Below are 21,165 nucleotides of genomic sequence, written 5' to 3'. Positions count from 1 at the left end.
ACGCTGAATCAAAGAGTTGATACACTAGCCCAAGGTGTGCAAGACCTGCAAGTTACTAACGAAAGAATTCTCACTTATGTCAGAGATCTACAAACTCATACTCCTCATACTGTTCTGCACTCGGCTAGCGATCCTGCTGTATGTAACCCTGAAAAGTTCTCTGGAGATCGTTCAAAATACAGGGAGTTCCTCAACACCTGCAAATTATTAATTGCTTTGAAACCCAGATCTTATCCTACAGAAAGAACTAAAGTGTGTTCGGTTATTTCCTTTCTAAGAGGTGAACCTATGTCATGGGCCCATTCCTTTCTGGAAAACGACGACCCCATCTTAGACTCACTGGATGAATTTTTTGAAGCCATGTCTCTTCTCTATGAAGATCCTAACAAACAAGCTACAGCTGATTTAACAATCAGAACACTACAGCAAAGAAATAGACCTGTTGAAGATTACATTGCTGAATTTAAAAGATGGGCTGTAGAAACGCAATGGAATGACATCACATTGCGCAACCAATTTCGAATTGGTTTATCTGAAGCTGTAAAAGATGAACTGTCTAGAACAGAACTCCCTACTACTTTGAACGCTCTAATTCACTTATCAATCAGCATTGACAGAAGATTAAGAGAAAGAAAGGCAGAAAAAGCCCTTTTTCATTCTAAAGACCGAAAACCTTTTACTCCCTCAAAAGCTCCAGAAAAAACTTCTTTACCAAGTGAACCTATGGAAATAGGGGTAATAAGAAGTCCTCTCACTCCTGCAGAAAAGAACCGAAGACGTCAATTAAACCTATGCATGTATTGTGCCTCTCAAGATCATCTGGTCTCTGATTGTCCCTTATTAAAACGGACAAAGGCCGGTAGACAAGCCTATACCTCTGCAATCTTCAGTGCACTCCCCTCAACATCGACCACTCCGTTCACACCTGTATCCCTTGTAATACAGTGGGATAAGGTGAGAATTGTGACTGAAGCTCTCATCGATTCTGGTGCACATGGAGTATTCATCGATTCAACCTTTGTAACAAAGAATAAAATTCCTTGTGGAAAAAAGCCATTTCTGTTCCTATTAAAGTGATTGACGGCTCCTTTATCTCCTCGGGACCGATTCTTCATGAAACCATCCCTCTAAAGGTAACCACCAATCATATTCATACTGAATTTCTAGTATTTGATGTTATTCCATCACCTCTCTATCCCGTTATAATAGGGATCAATTGGTTAAGGAACCACAACCCTCAAATTTCATGGTCTCCTTTCTCTATCACCTTTAACTCACATTATTGTAAAGAAACATGTTTACAGCAAATTCCTATTCTTCAAATCTCCAAAGAACCAACCATACCTTCTTGTTATTCAGACTTTTCAGATGTCTTCAGTAAAAAAGAAGCTGAAACGCTCCCGCCTCATCGTTCCTACGATTGTCCTATAGACCTCATACCTGGTGCCCCAGTACCTTTTGGGCACATCTACCCTCTCTCTGAGGCTGAATTACAAATTCTCAAAGAATATCTTGATGAAAACCTACGGAAAGGGTTCATTAGACCCTCTAGTTCACCTGCTGCCTCAAGTATGTTTTTCGTAAGAAACAAAGACCAGACTATACGTCCTATCATTGATTATAGAGCCTTAAACAAAATAACAGTTAAAAATCGTTATCCTCTTCCCCTCATCAATGAACTGGTTGAACGATTGAAAACTGCTACCATCTACACTAAGCTTGACCTTCGCGGGGCATATAATCTCATCAGGATAAAGGCTAATGATGAATGGAAAACTGCTTTCCGAACAAGATATGGCCTCTTCGAATATCTGGTGATGCCTTTTGGCCTCTGCAACGCCCCTGCAACTTTTCAACATTTCATAAATGATATCTTTAGAGACCTATTGGACGTCTGTGTCATCATTTATTTAGATGATATTCTCATATACTCCAACACTCCTGAGGAACATAGAAAACATGTCAGATGGGTGTTATCAAGACTCAGAACTCACAAATTATTCGCTAAACCCGAGAAATGTATTTTTCACGTCAAAGAAATAACCTTCTTAGGTTATGTCATCTCCCCTCATTCAATAGGTATGGATAATTCAAAAGTCGATTGTATCATCAACTGGCCTGTTCCCTCTACAGTAAAAGAATTACAGCGATTTCTAGGGTTCGCCAACTTCTACAGAAAATTTATTAAAAACTACTCTGAGATAGCTCACCCACTCAATCAACTTAACAGTAAAAAACATCCCTTCAATTGGAACGAGAAGGCTCAAACTGCCTTCACTGAATTAAAGAGAAAATTTACAACAGCTCCTATTCTTCAACTTCCAAATCCTTCATATCTTTATGTCCTTGAAACGGATGCTTCGGAAATTGCAATTGGAGCTGTCCTTTCTCAACACAAAACTCCTCAAGAACCTCTTCATCCTGTCGCCTTCTTCTCACGATCATTATCTCCTGCCGAAAAGAATTATCCTACAGGAGAAAAAGAATTATTAAATATCAAAGTGGCTTTAGAAACCTGGAGACACCTTCTTGAAGGTGCTCAGAACTCTTTAATCATATATACTGACCATAAAAATCTCGAATATCTTCACTCCAATAAAACACTGTCTGCTCGACAAGTGAGATGGAATCTCTTTTTTTCCCGGTTCAACTTCCAAATCGTCTTTAGACCTGGGTCTAGAAACAAAAAGGCTGATGCCCTTTCCAGGATCCATAAAGACACTCAAATTGAACCTCCTTCGCCTAAAGTCATTGGAATCTTATCTTCTCTTATTGATGACATTAAAGATCTCAGTGAAGATGCTCTCGAACTTCCTAAATCAATTCAATTATCCAAGAAAAACGGTCTCTACTACTTCAAGGACCGGATTTACGTACCTCCCTCTTTCAGAATTAAAGTACTCGAATTTATTCATGATTCTCCTCTGGCAGGTCATCCAGGTATAAAAAAGACCCTTGAATTGTCTAAAAGATACTATTGGTGGCCTCGTCAAGACCAAACTATTGAATCTTATGTCAAATCTTGTTCTGTATGCCAAAGATCAAAACATGTCCATCATCAACCATTTGGTCAATTATTGAAATTACCAATTCCTGAACGACCTTGGCAATCCATTTCTATGGATTTTATGGTAGAATTACCTCCTTCTCATCATCATACCACCATTTTAGTGGTGGTAGACCGCTTCACGAAAATGTCTCATTTCATTCCTTTAAAGAAGTTACCCACATCCTCTGAACTTTCAAAAATATTTCTTGATAACATAGTCAAACTCCACGGACTGCCAGACGAAATCATTTCAGACCGAGGAACTCAGTTTACCTCCAAATTTTGGAATGCATTATGTGCCACTCTTCATATCCAACGTAAACTATCATCTGCATATCATCCTCAAACAGATGGACAAACTGAAAGAGTCAACCAATGCTTAGAACAATATCTACGATGTTATTGCTCTCACTTACAAGACGATTGGATAACTTGGTTACCTATGGCAGAATTCGCATACAATAACTCTTTTCATACCAGCAGTAAAATGACTCCATTTTTATCCAATTATGGATTTCATCCTTCCTCATTTCCTGCTCAGACAGTTTCTTCATCTAATCTCTCCGATTCTAATCAAATCTCTAATATGTCCTCTTTATTCAAGAAATTGCATGAGAATCTAGAATTGGCCTCCTCCAATCAAAAGAAGTTTTTTGATACAAAAAGACAACCTTCACCTTCTTATAAAATCGGTGATCTTGTCTGGCTTTCCTCAAAGAACATCTCTACAAATCGTCCATCAAAGAAGTTAAGTTCTCTTTTCCTTGGTCCTTTTCCAATAATATCGGTTATCAACCGTAATGTTGTTAAATTGAAACTTCCACCAACTTTAAAGCTACATCCTGTTTTTCATGTGTCCTTGTTGAAGCCTCATCATCCTGACCCTTTCCAAAGAAATGTCACTACTTCTCCTGATCCCATATTGGTCCAGGGTGAAGAAGAATACGAAATTCAAAGTATACTGGATTCAAGGATCCATCGTGGCTCCTTACAATACCTCATCAGATGGAAAGGATATGGAATTGATGAAGATACATGGGAAAACTCCTCTGTCGTTCATGCTGACAAATTGATTTCCAAATTTCACAAGCGTTACCCTTCTAAACCAAGTCAATAGCACCCAGAGGTTGCTCATTAAAGAGGGGGTACTGTCATGCCTTAACTATGGTATCCTCTTACTTCCTGGTTCCACGGAGCCTAGCCACACCCCTTTATGACACGGTCTGCCTATTTAATCTGACTGCACCAGCTGATCTAGGCTGGATTATTGAACTACGTTCCGTACTCACGAACCGGCTACAACTTCGTTGTGAAAACCTCTTTTACCAGACCGGACTGAAAGTCCATTTGCACAACTGCAAACTCCCCATTTGCACAAGGTTGGATACCAAGCTAGCCATGTCCCGTTCCTTGTCCTCACTGATGCCATTGAAGGTCTCTTCCTCCACCCAGCCACGTACAACACCAAGGGTCCCCGAAAGGTGACAACAAGCCCCTTGGGACGCCTGCTGTGTTTGGTCTTCCACCTCCTCAAAGCCACCTTCCTCCTCTGACTCCTCTTCTTCAGAATCTTCTCTCTGCATTGCCTCTCTCTGCGTTATTATAAGGTGTGTTAAGTAGTACTATTCCTATCAGTTTAATCCCTGTTACGTCCCCTATCAGGGGACGTGTATATGGCATTGATTTTAGAAACCGGGAGATGGAAAAAGATGCTTGGTTGGTCCTCCTACTTCAAATTTGGGAAACTGCACGTGCAATCTAATGTGCCACCAGATAGGAGTGGTATGTTAAGTTGTCCCCCTCATCAGGCCTTTTTTAGTCGAATGTATTGCCCACTGTCAGTCCCTTCGGGATCCATCCCTCATTCATCTTAATAAAGGTGAGGTAATCTAGACTTTTTTGACCTAGGCGACTTCTCTTCTCAGTGACAATACCTCCTGCTGCACTGAAGGTCCTTTCTGACAGGACACTTGAAGCGGGGCAGGCCAGAAGTTCTATCGCAAATTGGGATAGCTCAGGCCACAGGTCAAGCCTGCACACCCAGTAGTCAAGGAGTTCATTGCTCCTCAGAGTGTCGATATCTGCAGTTAAGGCGAGGTAGCCTGCTACCTGTCGGTCGAGTCGTTCTCTGAGGGTGGCCCCCGAAGGTGTCATGCCTTAACTATGGTATCCTCTTACTTCCTGGTTCCACGGAGCCTAGCCACACCCCTTTATGACACGGTCTGCCTATTTAATCTGACTGCACCAGCTGATCTAGGCTGGATTATTGAACTACGTTCCGTACTCACGAACCGGCTACAACTTCGTTGTGAAAACCTCTGTTACCAGACCGGACTGAAAGACTCTGCAAGTTCCCTTCACCTCTCCTCATCAACAACTAAAAGCTTAACACTCTCCATCCAGGATAAACGCCTCTGAGGAGATCTCGGGAACCAGTGTTCTATGTGCCGGAAGCTAAGTAAAACCTCTGTGATAAGCATTGCATCTCAAGCTGTTATTTCCTGTCTCCAAAATCCTTCGATAATACAAAACCGTTACAGCTAACTTCAACTCATACTTTATCTCAGTTAGCTGCATCTGTCTTGCTTCGGTTAAAGTCTATGGAACAGCTATTGTGACTGCTTATCACCTAAACCGTTGATTCTACTAAGAGACTCTTTATTGATTCAGTGTCTGCAATTTACTACTTAAAGCTACAGTGCCTGTAATTGTGGACTTCAGTTATCATTTACTACTTAAAGCTACAGTGCCTGTAATTGTGGACTTCAGTTATCATTTACTACTTAAAGCTACAGTGCCTGTAATTGTGGACTTCAGTTGTCATTTACTACTTAAAGCTACAGTGCCTGTAATTGTGGACTTCAGTTATCATTTACTACTTAAAGCTACAGTGCTTATAATTGTGGACTTCAGTTATCGTTTATTACTTAAAACTACAGTACCTGTAAATTGGAATTAAAGTCAATACCTTTTACTTTTTATAATAAATATTCAAACTATACGAAATCTGCAGTTGTGTCCCTTCATAACAAATGTTTAGACGTGACAGAAGGGCTGTGGCGATGCGTAGGACTTAAAAAGCTCCGCATGTCCTCCATCAACAACACGTCTGTAAAGTGTCCTGTCCTTGCCGGCGTGGTCGTGGGAGGAGGAGGAGGATTACTTTCACCTCTTCCCCTGTTAGATTCCCGTTGTGCTGTGACATCACCCTTATACACTGTGTAAAGCATACTTTTCAATTGATTTTGGAACTGCTGCATCCTTTCCGACTTGCGGTAATTCGGTAACATTTCAGGCACTTTCTGCTTATACCGGGGGTCTAGTAGCGTGGACACCCAGTACAGGTCGTTCTCCTTCAGCCTTTTTATACGAGGGTCCCTCAACAGGCACGACAGCATGAAACACCCCATTTGCACAAGGTTGGATGCCGAGCTACTCATGTCCCGTTCCTCGTCCTCAGTGATCTCACTGAAGGTATGTTCTTCCCCCAGCCACGTACAACACCACGGGTACCAGATAGGTGACAACGAGCACTCTGGGATGCCTGTTGTGGTTGGTCTTCCTCCTCCTCCTCAAAGCCACATTCCTCCTCTGACGACTCTTCCTCACAATCCTCTTCCAGCATTGCCGCAGGTCCAGCAAGCGATGCTGATAAGGCTGTTTCTGGTGGTGATGGTGACCTCTTCACGCTCATCTACGGCCTGATCCAGCACTCTTCGCAGGGCATGCTCCAGGAAGAAAACAAATGGTATGATGTCACTGATGGTGCCTTCGGTGCGACTGACTAGGTTTGTCACCTCCTCAAAAGGACGCATGAGTCTACAGGCATTGCGCATGAGCGTCCAGTAACGTGGCAGAGGCTGACCTAGCACCCCGGTCATACAAATACTCGTTAACGGCTTTTTCTTGTTGGAGCAAGCAGTCGAACATTAGGAGTGTTGAATTCCAACGTGTCGGGCTGTTGCAAATCAAGCACCTCACTGGCATGTTTTTTCGCCGCTGGATATCTGAAAAGTGCGCCATGGCCGTGTAGGAATGCCTGAAATAGCCACACACCTTCCTGGTTTGCTTCAGGACGTCCTGTAAGCCTGGGTACTTATGCACAAAGCGTTGTACGATCAGATTACACACATATGCCATGCACGGCACGTGTCAACTTGCCCAAATTCAATGCCGCCAACAAATTTCTTCCATTGTCACAAACCACTTGGCCGATCTCCAGTTGGTGCAGAGTCAGCCACTGATCCACCTGTGCGTTCAGGGCGGACAGGAGTGCTGGTTCAGTGTGACTCTCTGCTTACAGGCAAGTCAACCCCAAGACGGCGTGGAATAGTACCTGGGGAGCTGGGGGGGTGCCGTTGATGTGGAGCAAGACGCAGCAGCAGAAGAGGACTCAGCCAAGGAGGTTATGGAAGAGGATGGAGTAGGAGGAGTAGAGGAGGTGGCAGCAGGCCTGCCTGCAAGTCATGGCGGTGTCACCAACTCCTCTGCAGAGCCACGCATTCCATGCTTGGCAGCCGTCAGCAGGTTTACCCAATGCACAGTGTAGGTGATATACCTGCCCTGACCATGCTTTGCAGACCAGGTATCAGTGGTCAGATGGACCCTTGCCCCAACACGTGCCAGACATGCCATTACTTCCTTTTGCACAATCGAGTACAGGTTGGGGATTGCCTTTTGTGCAAAGAAATTTCAGCTGGGTACCTTCCACTGCGGTGTCCTAATAGCTACAAATTTTTGGAACGCCTCAGACTCCACCAACTTGTATGGTAAAAGCTGTCGGGCTAAGAGTTCAGACAAGCCAGCTGTCAGATGCCGGGCAAGGGGGTGACTGTGACATTGGCTTCTTACGCTCAAACATGTCCTTGACAGACACCTGACTGTGGGCAGATGAGCAGGAACTGCTCAAGACGAGAGACGGAGTGGCGGATGGTTGAGAGGGGGCAAGGAGGACAGCAGTGGTTGACGTGGCTGAAGGATGGTGGCTTTGAGTTTGTGTGCTGCTTGTACTCATGTGTTGATCCCATAGGCGTTTGTGATGTGTGATCATGTGCCTTCAAAAAGCAGTTGTACCTAGGTGGGTGTTGGACTTCCCACGACTCAGTTTCTTTTGGCACAGGTTGCAAATGGCATCGCTGTTGTCAGAGGCAGACACACAAAAAAAATGCCACACTGCTGAGCTCTGCAATGACTGCATTCTGGTGGTGGCAACAGCATGCGTTTGTAACGGATCGCCTGGCACCCCGACTGGGTACCTCCGTTAATGGATGCTCCTAGCGCTTCCTGAGGACTCCAAGCACTCTGGCAGACACCACAATCACCGAATCAGAGAAGTATATGAATCCTCTGAAGCCTCTGAATGCTGTAGACAGTTGAATAGGAACCATACGAATAGGTTTGCACTCCTAGCAGTCAAACTGGAACAGCATGCAATAAATCCTCCCCCAATAATGAGACAACACTTCACTTTGAGGGTTAAACAGGAACTCTAGACTGGCACATCCAGCCTGGCTTTTATTACAAGAGTACACATACAGGCCACACCCAGGGGGAGGCATAAAATAACCAATAGTATCACGGGTGCAACCCACACATCCCCTCCCCTTAGTGTGACACATAATCCCATTATACATACAGTTTAAACATAACTTTTACACAATATCTATAACTTCTAAAATATACATGTCACAAACATAAAACATACATTTTCTTACTCAGCATACTTCAATTAGTAATACTCTCAAAAATCATCCCAATCCCTCCAGTAGATCAATAGTTAGCTGGAGGTCCCTTTATGACCGACCGCAAGCACATTTTCCTGCCCAAAACAGTTCCATGGATTTGGGCTGTGCGGTCGGTCAATTACTGGCATAAAAATGGCTAAGTCCCATTCGAAGTGTGCCTGTACTTCGACTTTAGTCGAAGTGTCGAAGTGGAGGGGATGGTAAGGGTCGGCGGTGTTCGAAGTTAAAATGGCCGCCGCCACGTGGTCCTTTGTCCGATGCCGGCCGCTTCGACGACTTCGACGACTTCGACGACTTCGGCGACTTCGACAGCTTCGACAGCTTCGACAGCTTCGACAGCTTCGACTGCTTCGACTGTGTCCGAAGTGCCATATACAAGAGTACCAATCTTTCCCCAAAGTATTTAAAGGGCTAGGGACAGTCTTCTACAATCCACATGCCCAAAAGTAGTTCTTAAAGGGTCAGTACATTATGGTAGCAGTCCATAAGCCCCAATTCAGTCCCTTAAAGGGCAATATCTCCCAGGGACCATAATCACTGGGCAGGAGGCTAGCAACCAGGCTTCTCCAGTTCTCAGTGGCGAGGTTGGTTCCGCCACAGCGTTGATTGGCGTGCTGTCTGGCTGACCCCGGGTGCCGATGCATGCTGCTGACTGTGCCACTAGCTCCTTGCGACGACCTCCCCCTGCTTCCAACTCGTCTCCTCCTCCTCTCTGTCTCCCCATCTGAACTTCCCCCTGTTCTTCTTCTCTTCTAGCGGGCACCCACGTGACATCCACGGACGCATCGTCATCATCAACCACTTCACTTGTATCTGACAACTCAGCAAAGGAAGCAGCAGCAGGTACAACAGTATCATCATCACACCGTACGTCCATGTGTGTAATGCTGCCTGACTGAGACATATTCCTGTTATCTACATCCTCTGGCAATAATGCTTGCGCATCACTCATTTCTACCAACTGATGTGTAAATAACTCCTCTGACATATTAAGTGAAGCGGCTGTGGTGCTAGTGTTGGTGGTGGCGGCTGGCGGGCGAGTTGTAACTTGAGAGGTGCCCGAAGCTAAGCTGGTGGAGGATGGTGCGTCAAGGTTCCGAGCGGAAGCTGTAGAAGATAGGGTGTCCTGTGTTAGCCAGTCAACTATGTCCTCAGAACTTTTCGAGTTCAGGGTACGTGGCCTCTGAACACTGGGCATTATTCTAGGGCCAAAGGGAATCACAGCACCACGACCACGACGGCCCCTGCGGGGTGGCCTGCCTCTGCCTGTCCTTTTTTTTTCGATTAGTGGTACTATGCGTGCAAGCTACTGTGACAACATATATGAGTGGCACTGTGCACTGGCAGAAGTTGGCAGAGTAGACGCTGTAGGCCTGACACACACGCTTGCAGATAACTAACTGCTATTCAATGTATTACAGTCAAAAAATTTTTTTTTTTTTTTAAATGTACACTACTGTTACACCAGATATGAGTTGCACTGGTGTGACACTGTGCCCTGGCAGGCCCTGAAACGCGCACGTATGAAGGAAACTGACTGCTATTATTTCACAGTCAAATTTCTAGTTTTTTTTTGTTTTTTTTAAATGTACATTACTGTTACACCAGATATGAGTTGCACTGGTGTGACACTGTGCCCTGGCAGGCCCTGAAACGCACACTCGTGAAGGAAACTGTTACGGTTGCCTCCAGGCTGGCTGGAAGTTGGACCGTAGAAAAGGATGCTCCTAGCGCTTTCCAAAGGACCATCAGCACCGCAGCCACCATAAGCACTGCAGACTCCACGAACCACCGCTGCTGGGCTGGTATCTCGCCGTCTGCTCTGCGCCCTGGACCTACGACCAGGCTCCAGGTTCCAATAGGCGAACCTCTTCCTTCTGTCGAGCGAAGCAGGATCAGGAACCAGAGCTCTTACAAGAGCTCAGTAGCTAAGGGAGTATGAAGAGCATAGCAATCCCTGTAGTGATTATAGCTGTCCCCTACAAACATGAGTCGAGGCTGCAAGTTAGAGGGTCAGAAGAGGTGTGAGATGCTGGAACACCCAGCCTGGCTTTTATTGAGGTTACATGCAAACAGGACACTCCCAGGGGGAGGCATAAAATCACCAATCACACATCTGGTGCAGCCCACACATTCCCTCCCCTCAGATAAACAGTTAAACCAATTATTACATACAATAAAAATACAGTTTTTACACACACACTGTGACTTTAAAACCATACATCCAATTTCAATAAAAGTTGCATATTCAGACTCAGCATACATCAAACATAAACCCTTCCAAAAATCAGTCAAATCCCTCCAGTGGATCAAAAGTTAGCTGGAAGTCCTTTATGACCGACCGCAAGCACAATTTCCTGCCCAAAACAGTTCCATAGATTTGGGCTGTGCGGCCGGTCAATTTCAAGTCCCATTTCGAACGGGACTTAGTCTCTGGAGCTGCAAGTTCCGTATGGGAGAAGGTAAGGGTCAGCGGTGTTCGGCAGAATGTGTAGCCGATTTTAGTTCCACAGAATCTTTAGCATACACCGCTGACCGCATTCGAGGAAACCAAGATGGCTGCCGCCACGTGCAATTAACCGGCAGTAACCTCACAGCCTGGGAGGTAAATTGCCTGCACACTTTAACTTCTGGGTGGTCCGCCTGTGTGGTACTCGGTTCAGTAAGCCCTATTTACTGAACCAAGTGGGGGAAAGCCAGGGGCAAGTTATTTTACAGGTCTGGGGACATAGTCTTAAAGGGACATTGTTCAGCAAAGTCACAATATGTCCCCAGACGGTTCTTAAAGGGCCATACACACCAATAAAAGTTAATACATTTTCAGGGGCACAATCTTCCAGGGGCCATAGTCATGAGGCAGGAGGCTGGCAAATAGGCTTCTCCACAATCCAGGGAAGCAGGGCAATTTTTCATTTAAAGGGCCAGTTACAAATAGCCATTTGTAACAGAAACTGACTGCTATTATTTCACAGTCAAAAAAGTTTTATTTTTTTAAAACGTACACTACTGTTACACCAGATATGAGTTGAACTGGTGTGACACAGTGCCCTGGCAGGCCCTGAAACGCACACGTGTGAAGGAAACTGACTGCTATTATTTCACAGTCAAATTTCTATTTTTTTTTTTTAATGTACACTACTGTTACACCAGATATGAGTTGCACTGGTGTGACACTGTGCCCTGGCAGGCCCTGAAACGCACACGTGTGAAGGAAACTGATTGCTATTATTTCACAGTCAAAAAAGTGTTGTTTTTTTAAATGTACACTACTGTTACACCAGATATGAGTTGCACTGGTGTGACACTGTGCCCTGGCAGGCCCTGAAACGCACACGTGTGAAGGAAACTGATTGCTATTATTTCACAGTCAAATTTCTAGTCTTTTTTTTTTTTTTTAAATGTACACTACTGTTACACCAGATATGAGTTGCACTGGTGTGACACTGTGTCCTGGCAGGCCCTGAAACGCACACATGTGAAGGAAACTGACTGCTATTATTTCACAGTCAAAAAAGTGTTGTTTTTTTTAAATGTACACTACTGTTACACCAGATATGAGTTGCACTGGTGTGACACTGTGCCCTGGCAGGCCCTGAAACGCACACGTGTGAAGGAAACAGACTGCTATTATTTCACAGTCAAATTTCTCGTTTTTTTTTTTTAAATGTACACTACTGTTACACCAGGTATGAGTTGCACTGGTGTGACACTGTGCCCTGGCAGGCCCTGAAACGCACACCTGTGAAGGAAACTGACTGCTATTATATTACAGTCAAAAATGTTTTTTTTGTTTTTTTTAAATGCAAGCTATTGTGACACCAGTGAGTGAGTGGTGGCACTGGGCAGGCCCTGAAACGCACACGTGTGAAGGAAACTGACTGCTATTATATTAAAGTCAAAAAAGTTTTTGTTTTTTTTTAAATGCAAGCTATTGTGACACCAGTGAGTGAGTGGTGGCACTAGGCAAGTGGGCACAGTATACGCTGTGAGCCTGACACACACGCTGGCAGGCAGGAAACTGCAATAAGATTTCACAGGAAAAAAAAATGGACTGATGTTCTAGCCCTATAAAGGGCTTTTTGGGGTGCTGTCCTTACAGCAGAGATCAGATGAGTCCTTCAGGACTGTAGTGAACACTGAATACACTAGCCTAGCTATCAATTTCCCTATTCAATCAGCAGCAGCACACTGTCCTTCCTCTCACTAAGAATGCAGCTTCAGAATTAATCTAAAATGGATGCTGTCCAGGAGGTGGGAGGGTCAGGGAGGGAGGGTCTGCTGCTGATTGGCTGGAATGTGTCTGCTGACTGTGAGGTACAGGGTCAAAGTTTACTCAATGATGGCGAATAGGGGGCGGACCGAACATTGCATATGTTCGCCATCCGTGGCGAACGCGAACAAGCTATGTTCGCCAGGAACTATTCGCCAGCGAACCATTTGGGATAACACTAGCGGGGAAACCTTGGATCTTGACATTCATGTGGATGTTACTTTGACACGTATCACCTACCTAAAAATTGTTGCAGACCACTTACACCTCTTCATGGTAATAGTGTTCCTTGAAAGAGGCAGTGGCCTCTTTCAGCTGGATAATGCATTATTTTACACTGCAAAACTTGTTCAGGAATAGTTTGAGGTGTTGCCTTGACCTCTATATTCCCCAGATCTAAATCCGATTGAACATCTGCGGGATGTGCTGGAACACATAGTGCTACCCAAGTGTGAATAAAAAGAAAAGTGAAAATTTGGCTATTTTTTTTCACTTTTATTTTTATTTACACTTCGATAGCACTATGTGCACGTTGTAGTTACATATTTTTTGGTAGTTCTAGGGTTTGCTGGTTCAGGTAGGCACTTGCTTTGTGCGGGGCTGAGGTAATAAGGGATAGTACAAGGAAACATGTGTACTCCGTGTACTCCGACCGAGTACCCTCCATTGATGGATGCTCCTAGCGCTCTCAGAGGACTCCAAGCACTGGAGATGACACCACAACCACCGCAGGCTCCACAACTGCCGTAGCTTAACTGGAGCCGCGCCGTCTTCCTTCCACCTGGAATGAACCTCCAGCATTCAGGACCATGTGGGGAAGACCTCTCCTCCAGGAGAGCGTATCCGGAACAAGCTCTTAAAAGAGCTAAGTGATTAAGCTCAGGGGAATATGCAGAGCATAGCAATCCCCAGTGTGATACAGCAATTCCCTCCAATAACGAGACAAGGCTACGTTTTGAAGGGTCAAGAAGAACTGAGGACTGGAACACCCAGCCTGCATTTTATTAGGATAAGGGACACACAGGACACTCCCAGGGGGAGGATGAAAATAACCAATCATACGCATGGTAACACCCCCACGTCTCCTCCCCTCAGATAAACACATAACATAATTATAACGTACAATATTTTACCCAAGTTCTGGATGTACCCCAAAAACAAATCGCTTGATAGCTCTCATTCAGGGGAACAATATATCCAAAATTCAGCCCATTCGGATGAATGGTTCGGGAGATACAGAGTTCCAAAGTTTTGACCGACCGCACAGACCAACTAGCCGAAAATAGTTCCATGAGTTTTGGCCTTGCGGTCGGTCTCCGTTTGTATGAACAAAAGATACGAAATTCTTGCCAGCCATTCGCATCTCCGTGATCGCTAGAATCCCCATACCAAGTTAGGTATAACTACCGAACGGCCGGTTGTTCGGTAGTTTCCGTACGAAGTTCTGGGTGTATGGAGGTCTCAGCGGTGTTCGCCTGTTTGCGTATCCGATTTTAGTTCCATGCGTTCACAGGCAAACCCCGCTGTTCGTGCGCAAGATGGCCGCGAACACGTGTAAAGTCCCGAAATGGCGGCCACCTATTCAGAGCACAAAAAATTCGTATGAAATTATACGAACGGCTGCATTCTCCAGTAATGGTATTCCCATGCAATATATTCGTATAAATCCCCCGGCTGTTCGGTTATATTAGCAGTCCAGATCTACAGCATAGTTAAAGGGCTAGAGTTAGCCTAATACAAATCCATATGCCCGAATATAGTGTTTTAAAGTGCAATACAGTCCAGGACCATAGTCACAGGGGAGGAGGCAGGCAAGCAGGCCTCTCCAGGACAAAGTGGCGAAGGGCACTTCGTCACACATACTGCTTTGGGACTCCCTAGGCTCGCTTATGGATTCTTTCTATTATGTTTCTTTTCCATTAGATCGGCGTGCACACAGGGGGCTGTATGGCATCTCTCGACCTGGACCTCTCTCTGCCCAGGAATAGAGACAAGTGGACGGCTATTTTATATACCAGATAATTCTATTTATCTTTTCCACTGTCCTTCTCTCTTCCATAGACACCCTTTTTTACTATCACCACATTTATACTGGGCTATCCCCAGTTTAATTATTAAAATTAGATTAATTAAAGTTAGGGTTCTCATTTTGTTTCTAATCTTTACTTTATTGTGCTCTCTCCCATTGTGATCCCCTTTAGTGGAATGTACTGGGGTTTATTTTTCTTTTTTTGTATTAGCTGATAAAATCTTTCCAACCTCCAAATGTAATAATGTAATCTGGTGATCAAAAATGTTTCTGTATAATTATACAAATACAACTTAAAATATATATTTTTTAAATCTGAGTGGCTGAATTGACACTCAAACTGTAGTATACGAGGAGGATCAGACCCTTAGTTAAGGTGGATCCTTAATCACACCAACCTTGTTCTTGCACAGGAACAGACTTTGCCAGCCACACGCTACAAGTCTCAAAGCTTTATTTACATATTGCTTTAAAATCATATATACCATAAAATCAAATCAGAATTGCATTGTACAGTCAATAGAATGCCTTACTGCTATGCAGTTATCAGTCCTTTTGTTCTAGGTGTCTTATACACTGCTCCTTGCTTGTTCTCTTTAGCATGGAATCGGATGTCACACAATGTGTTTTGCTCTGCAAGATTTCTACTGTCAATAAATAAATGGCAGCACATCATAAGCACAACATAGTTACTTTGTATAATTTAATAGCACAAAAGAGACTGGCAGATAGACTTGAGGAAGCGAAACATGACGTGTGATGAGCTGTGTATTGAGATGCCGAGAACTGACTGATAACTATTTAAGGGATTATGTTGACTTCACCATGGCGTTCTGATTTGATTATATGCTCTGTATATACCTCAAAGAAAGTGTGATGTATCTTCATAGGGTGATACTGTACCTTTAATTGGGGGCCAGATGGCGCTCCTATGATGTATAAACAGATGTGTCGCCAATGCTTTGGTGCGCTGTTAATTGTTAATATTTTTAAAGGGCTTTGAGTTTATATATAAAATATATATATTCTTTGCAGATATTATTTTTTTATTTGTTTTCTTTAGAAACTATAAAAATAAGTAATTAAACATATAAAACACAATAGAAAGATGTGAATGTGACGGAACCAATCTCGCCACATTGTTTTGGAGGAGCCTGGTTGCCCGCCTGCTGCCTTTGGACTATGGCCCTGGGAGATTGGGCCCTTTAAAAACAGTATTCGGCCATACCAGAGTGTATGTCACTCATTCTGGCCCTTTAAATACAGTGGGGTCATTTGGTACTTGCCCTGTGTGAGCTGTGGTAACCCAGATAGCTATGCCATGGAGCCTATTCGTGTGATTAAAGACTTTGGCTCTATGGCGATTAAACTGTATTCGGTTGGTCTGAGTGCCATTCACCTAATAATGTGCACTCAGACCTGAGCTATCTGGGGATATGTGAAATGTCTGTGTGTTATGTGTAAAATGTGACTTTATGTATTTTAAAGTGTTTTATGTCGTTTTGCAACCATGTGGTTAATGGAGTCTGCCTCTAGTCCTGGATAATTGGATTACTTCTCCAATTATCTCCAGGGCAGAAGGGAGGAAACCGGGATGCATTGTGGGGATGTTTTTTCTGCCAGCCAGGGGGAACAAAAGATACTTTTACTAACTTTTGAACCCCGGGTCTGATTCATGCCATTTTTTAATATGTTGTTCCCCTGAATGGATTGATTGAGGATATGTATTTTTATGTGAATGTGATGTATGGTTTTAAAGTTATGAAAGTTGTGTAAAAGTATATTTTGAACTGTATGCATAATGGGATTATGTGTCACACTAAGGGGAGGGGATGTGTGGGATGTAACATCTATGTCATTGGTTATTTTATGCCTCCCCCTGGGTGTGGCCTTTATGTGTACTCATGTAATAAAAACCAGGCTGGGTGCCCCAGCACCTCAGACCACTGCTTGACCCACAACACGGAGCCTTGTCTCGTTCTTGGGGGGGATTCACTGTATGCTGTTGGAGATTGATTGCTAGGAGTGTAAGCTGATGTCTGCTTTTCCTATTCGTCTGCTAGCAGCTATTCGTGAGGTTCCAGCTTGGAGTGCTATCTTATTCCCTGGTATGCAGTTCGGGAGTTTGATGCATTCACCTATATCCAATTCGTGAGTTTTGATGTTCTGCAGTAGCTGTGCCTTTCTGAGAAAAGGGGATTATCGCCTAAACGGATTTTAACCCCTCATATGCTGAAACGGTCCGTTACAGTGAATAAAGCTTTGAGATTCGTATGTGGTGGCTGGTGACATCTGTTCACGCGCAAGAACAAAGTTGATGTGAGTCTGGATCCATTTTTACCAAGGATCTGATCCTTCCAGAGCACTACAGTTTGAGTGTCGATTTAGTCACTTGGATCTTGTGAAATATTTTCAATAGGGGAAATTTCTTTATATATTATTTGCATTTTGTTGAGTTTTTTTTTTTAATATAATTCTAGGTTGTATTGAGAAGTAACTCAGGAGTTGTACAAGTATACACAAAAGTTTCTGTGCACCATTATATTTGGAGGGTGGAATGATAATTGTTGATGATTCATATATGTGTTGCAGTTTATTTGCACTAGTTCTACTGCAGCACTTGAAGGTTTGCACAGACACTATCAGTAATAATTATGACAGTAATACCACTAAATAATTAATGCTTTTTATCATTTTAAAAAAATATTTTAATTGAAAAAATACTATAAATCAGTGAAAATAACATAGCAAAAGACTAAAATATGTTTTCCTTACTCTAGTCCACAGTTTTTAAAACCCAACATTTAATAAATTAAATGTTTAATAAATTTATAAAAGCTTATCAATTAAACTGTTAATAGCTCCCGACTGATTCCTCTCTTGCAACTGTCACTAGTCTAATACTATTCTTACCTTTTTGTGTCACTTTACCCTACTTCCTCTACATGTAAGCTCATTGGGCCTGGCCCTCAACCCCTCTGTTCCTGTGTGTCCAACTTGTCTGGTTACAACTACATATCCGTTCATCCACCCACTGTAAAGCGCTGCGGAATTTGTTGGCTCCATATAAATAATAACATAATAATAATAATAGCAGTTCTAATATATATTACCTTTTTCTCCTTTTTCCCCTTTGGGTCCTTCTTTGCCATCTCTTCCATCTCTTCCTGGTGTTCCACTTGAACTATGCGATCCGCATGAAATAACAGCACAGGTATTGGTAATTTCATCACATCTACCTGAATCTGCATTGTGACTCCAGGACACTCCAAACAGCAACAAACTCAGAAGTGTTAAAACATTCATTGTTCAAAAGTTGTTACTGAAAAATAGCATAATATTTAAAATTACTTTTTTTTTCTAAAAAATACTTCATGATTAGATTAAGCAAATGTTAATTTGTATTCACAGAATTCAAAGTACCATTATAATTAATTATTATGTATAGATGGAAAATAAAATCCCAATAAAATATGTCTTTCCCTTACATAGACTTACGTGTCAAAGAACTGACAGACAGAGAGGGCAGGAGAACCCACCGACAGGCGCTCTTTCTGGTCTCCAAGCATAACAACCACAATGCAAGCCCAGTGGTTGCTATGGTTGCTCTACAGCTTACTATGCTAGCGCTGGATAGGGAGTATAGGAACTGAGTGGCAATGAAGCCAGAATGTCTGCATGATTGAGGAGGATGGCCCTGCTTGAAGAAATAATTTGCCAAACAGGGCAAATCAAATCACAACATGGGTGGGACCAGAAGTGAGCTAGAGGAGGGTGCTACAGCAGTGTACCTCACACAAAATTGAGAACATGGAATCGCTGGAACAGAGGGGAGGTGGGTTTGTATTTCAACATTTAAACTGATTATATATTTTATCTGTATTATAAATGATATGTTCCTTAACTATGAGGAAGGGAGGGTACAGTTACCAGTTCACCTTAAAAACCAAGATATATAGGCCCAAAAAACACAAACCTAGAATTTGAGATCTTAAAATGGGTAATCAAAATGAAGGGAGCTAAAAAGGGTACATCGCTTAAGACATGATCCTGTATTTTGAATTTGTCTCTGTATTCTGTTCCTTACCCACACGTCGGCTGCCCCAAGATATGTTAAATTCTTGTCGACTTTATCAACCTTGTCTAATGTTAGGAAGGGTATCCAGGCCCTTTGTTAAACATGTCTAACATCTATGGTTTGGTGATATTCTAACTGGGCTTGTATTTCAGTTGCTGGGGTTGAGCATTGGTGTTACCATCCCTCTCATATCCCATAAAAATGTATCTAGTTTACCCATCAATCTATAAGACATCTCTTCATACTGGTATGTTGGGTTTAATTAGCAAGTTCCCAATGTGTAAAAGGGGCATTCGTTAATTTTCACTACTGTGCTACACATGATATAGCTGCTGTTAAAATATACAATATCAATGTTGTATGTGTTGTTAGTATTCCATCCGGCAGCATGTGGAGGAGAAATGCCTCAGGTGCGAATAGTGTTATATAAGATGTGTATTCCATAATTAGAGATTGCATGTCTATCCAGGAGTGTAACTGTAGGAAAGACCAGAAGCAATGAAGTAAGGTGCCTTTGTCCTATGTGCATCTCCAGCATGTTGGAGATGTGCTTGTAAATGCCCATGCCAATACATGAGAGGACAGACGCCATCGCATGGCAAGTTTACAGTGCACCTCCCAATGAGTTAGGCACCTAGCGGCACTTTTAATTTGTGTTGCCGACTTTAACCAGTCTACTATGGTGAAGCATTTATAAAGTTCTGCCTCCCGTTTGAGCATATAAGTAAGTTTGGTATGGTTGGTTGGTGTTTGAAGAAAGTTATAGTATATGTAGAGTGTCTTGCCCTTTACTTTACCGGATGAACATATCCTGCCCCTTTGAGAGAGTTAGCTAGGATCGTCTGAAATTGCACTCGGTTGAGAGAGGAGATGCCTTACTTGTATATAAGTAAATATTTGCTCTGTTCATCTCCCAAAAAGCCATTCTATATTTATAAAAAAAAATTGCTGTTTTGTTTTGTAGTATGGTATGTAAATGCAGGATCCCCCTTGGCCCCTTGATCAAGGGTGTATCTAACTATGTCTGTGAGTCGTTAAGGCCAAAAAGCAGACCTCTGACTCCCCAGATGACCTGTACTCACTCTGCCTGTGAATTGTGGGCCAAACTCACTAAAACATAACGGTTCAAAAAGTGAATCAAGAATAATTATACACTGCTCATTATTGCTCACATTTCCATAGTGGGTAAAGAAATAGAAACAAAGAAAAGAAATAGAAACAAAAAATATGAAAAAAACAATAATGAAAATAAAAAATATAAAAGTAAAAACAAAAGTATATACATCATGACCAGCTAGTGTTAAAACAGCTGTTAAAGTGTTTTGATCATCTTAAAATTAATACACCTAGTGTAGGGGAGGATATAGCTTCTAGCTCAGTGGTCAATCTTTATGGCACTAGTTGTCTCTCTATAACTCACAAATATGCTTGTATGACAACATCTATGAATACCGTTATGGGCATAGTTGACTTTGTATCTCATATGTGGCGTAACCTTATAACGTTAACATAGTGACTGAGGTATGGCATGTCACCATTCCGATTCATTAAACCACTCCCACCAGCACTTGTCTATGTCAGTGAAAAGTGAGGTAAGAGTTGGGGAGAGGATATAGCCCTGATATTCCCGTAGAAGGGTGCTCTTTGGTGGTAGGGAGACAATACACAGATGCATAAGTAGCAAAGTGAAACTTAAAGTACACATACCCTTCCTAAACTTAGTGAACATATGAAGCTAACCAACTTGGTCGCAGCAGTGCTGGATGGAACAGCTCCTTTGTATAGGGGCTATTGCGTTGAAGACAACATACTCCATTGCCGCCCAGGTGCCAGCAACAGATAAACGATTGATGTTCAGTTCAAGGAAATCAACTGCTGCCATGTCAGTGCAGGGTGCTAGTTTTCTGCAACTCTCTAGCGAACTTGGCCAGAGTGGCAGCTGCTGAGAATTTCCCTGGTGAACAGCTGAGGAGGTTCCATTAACAGAGCATGGTC

At 43.0% G+C, this 21,165-nt stretch overlaps 1 protein-coding gene across 3 annotated transcripts in view; it reads right to left on the bottom strand.

Annotated features, from left to right (window-relative positions):
* Positions 1-21,165, bottom strand: part of LOC134575108 (pulmonary surfactant-associated protein D-like) — an 823,731-nt gene that overhangs the window by 29,960 nt on the left and 772,606 nt on the right. For 2 of the 3 annotated variants that reach the window (XM_063434274.1, XM_063434275.1), the window contains exon 3: positions 18,206-18,414. In XM_063434274.1, coding sequence (XP_063290344.1) covers positions 18,206-18,398 — 193 coding nt within the window. In that variant the 5' untranslated portion in view covers positions 18,399-18,414. Of the gene's footprint in view, positions 1-18,205; positions 18,432-21,165 lie in introns of all 3 variants that reach the window. The other variant, XM_063434276.1, reaches the window with a different exon arrangement.

Source organism: Pelobates fuscus, chromosome 10 (assembly GCF_036172605.1).
Source record: "Pelobates fuscus isolate aPelFus1 chromosome 10, aPelFus1.pri, whole genome shotgun sequence".
NCBI classification, from domain to species: domain Eukaryota; kingdom Metazoa; phylum Chordata; class Amphibia; order Anura; family Pelobatidae; genus Pelobates; species Pelobates fuscus.
This window is presented reverse-complemented; position numbering and strand designations above follow the sequence as displayed.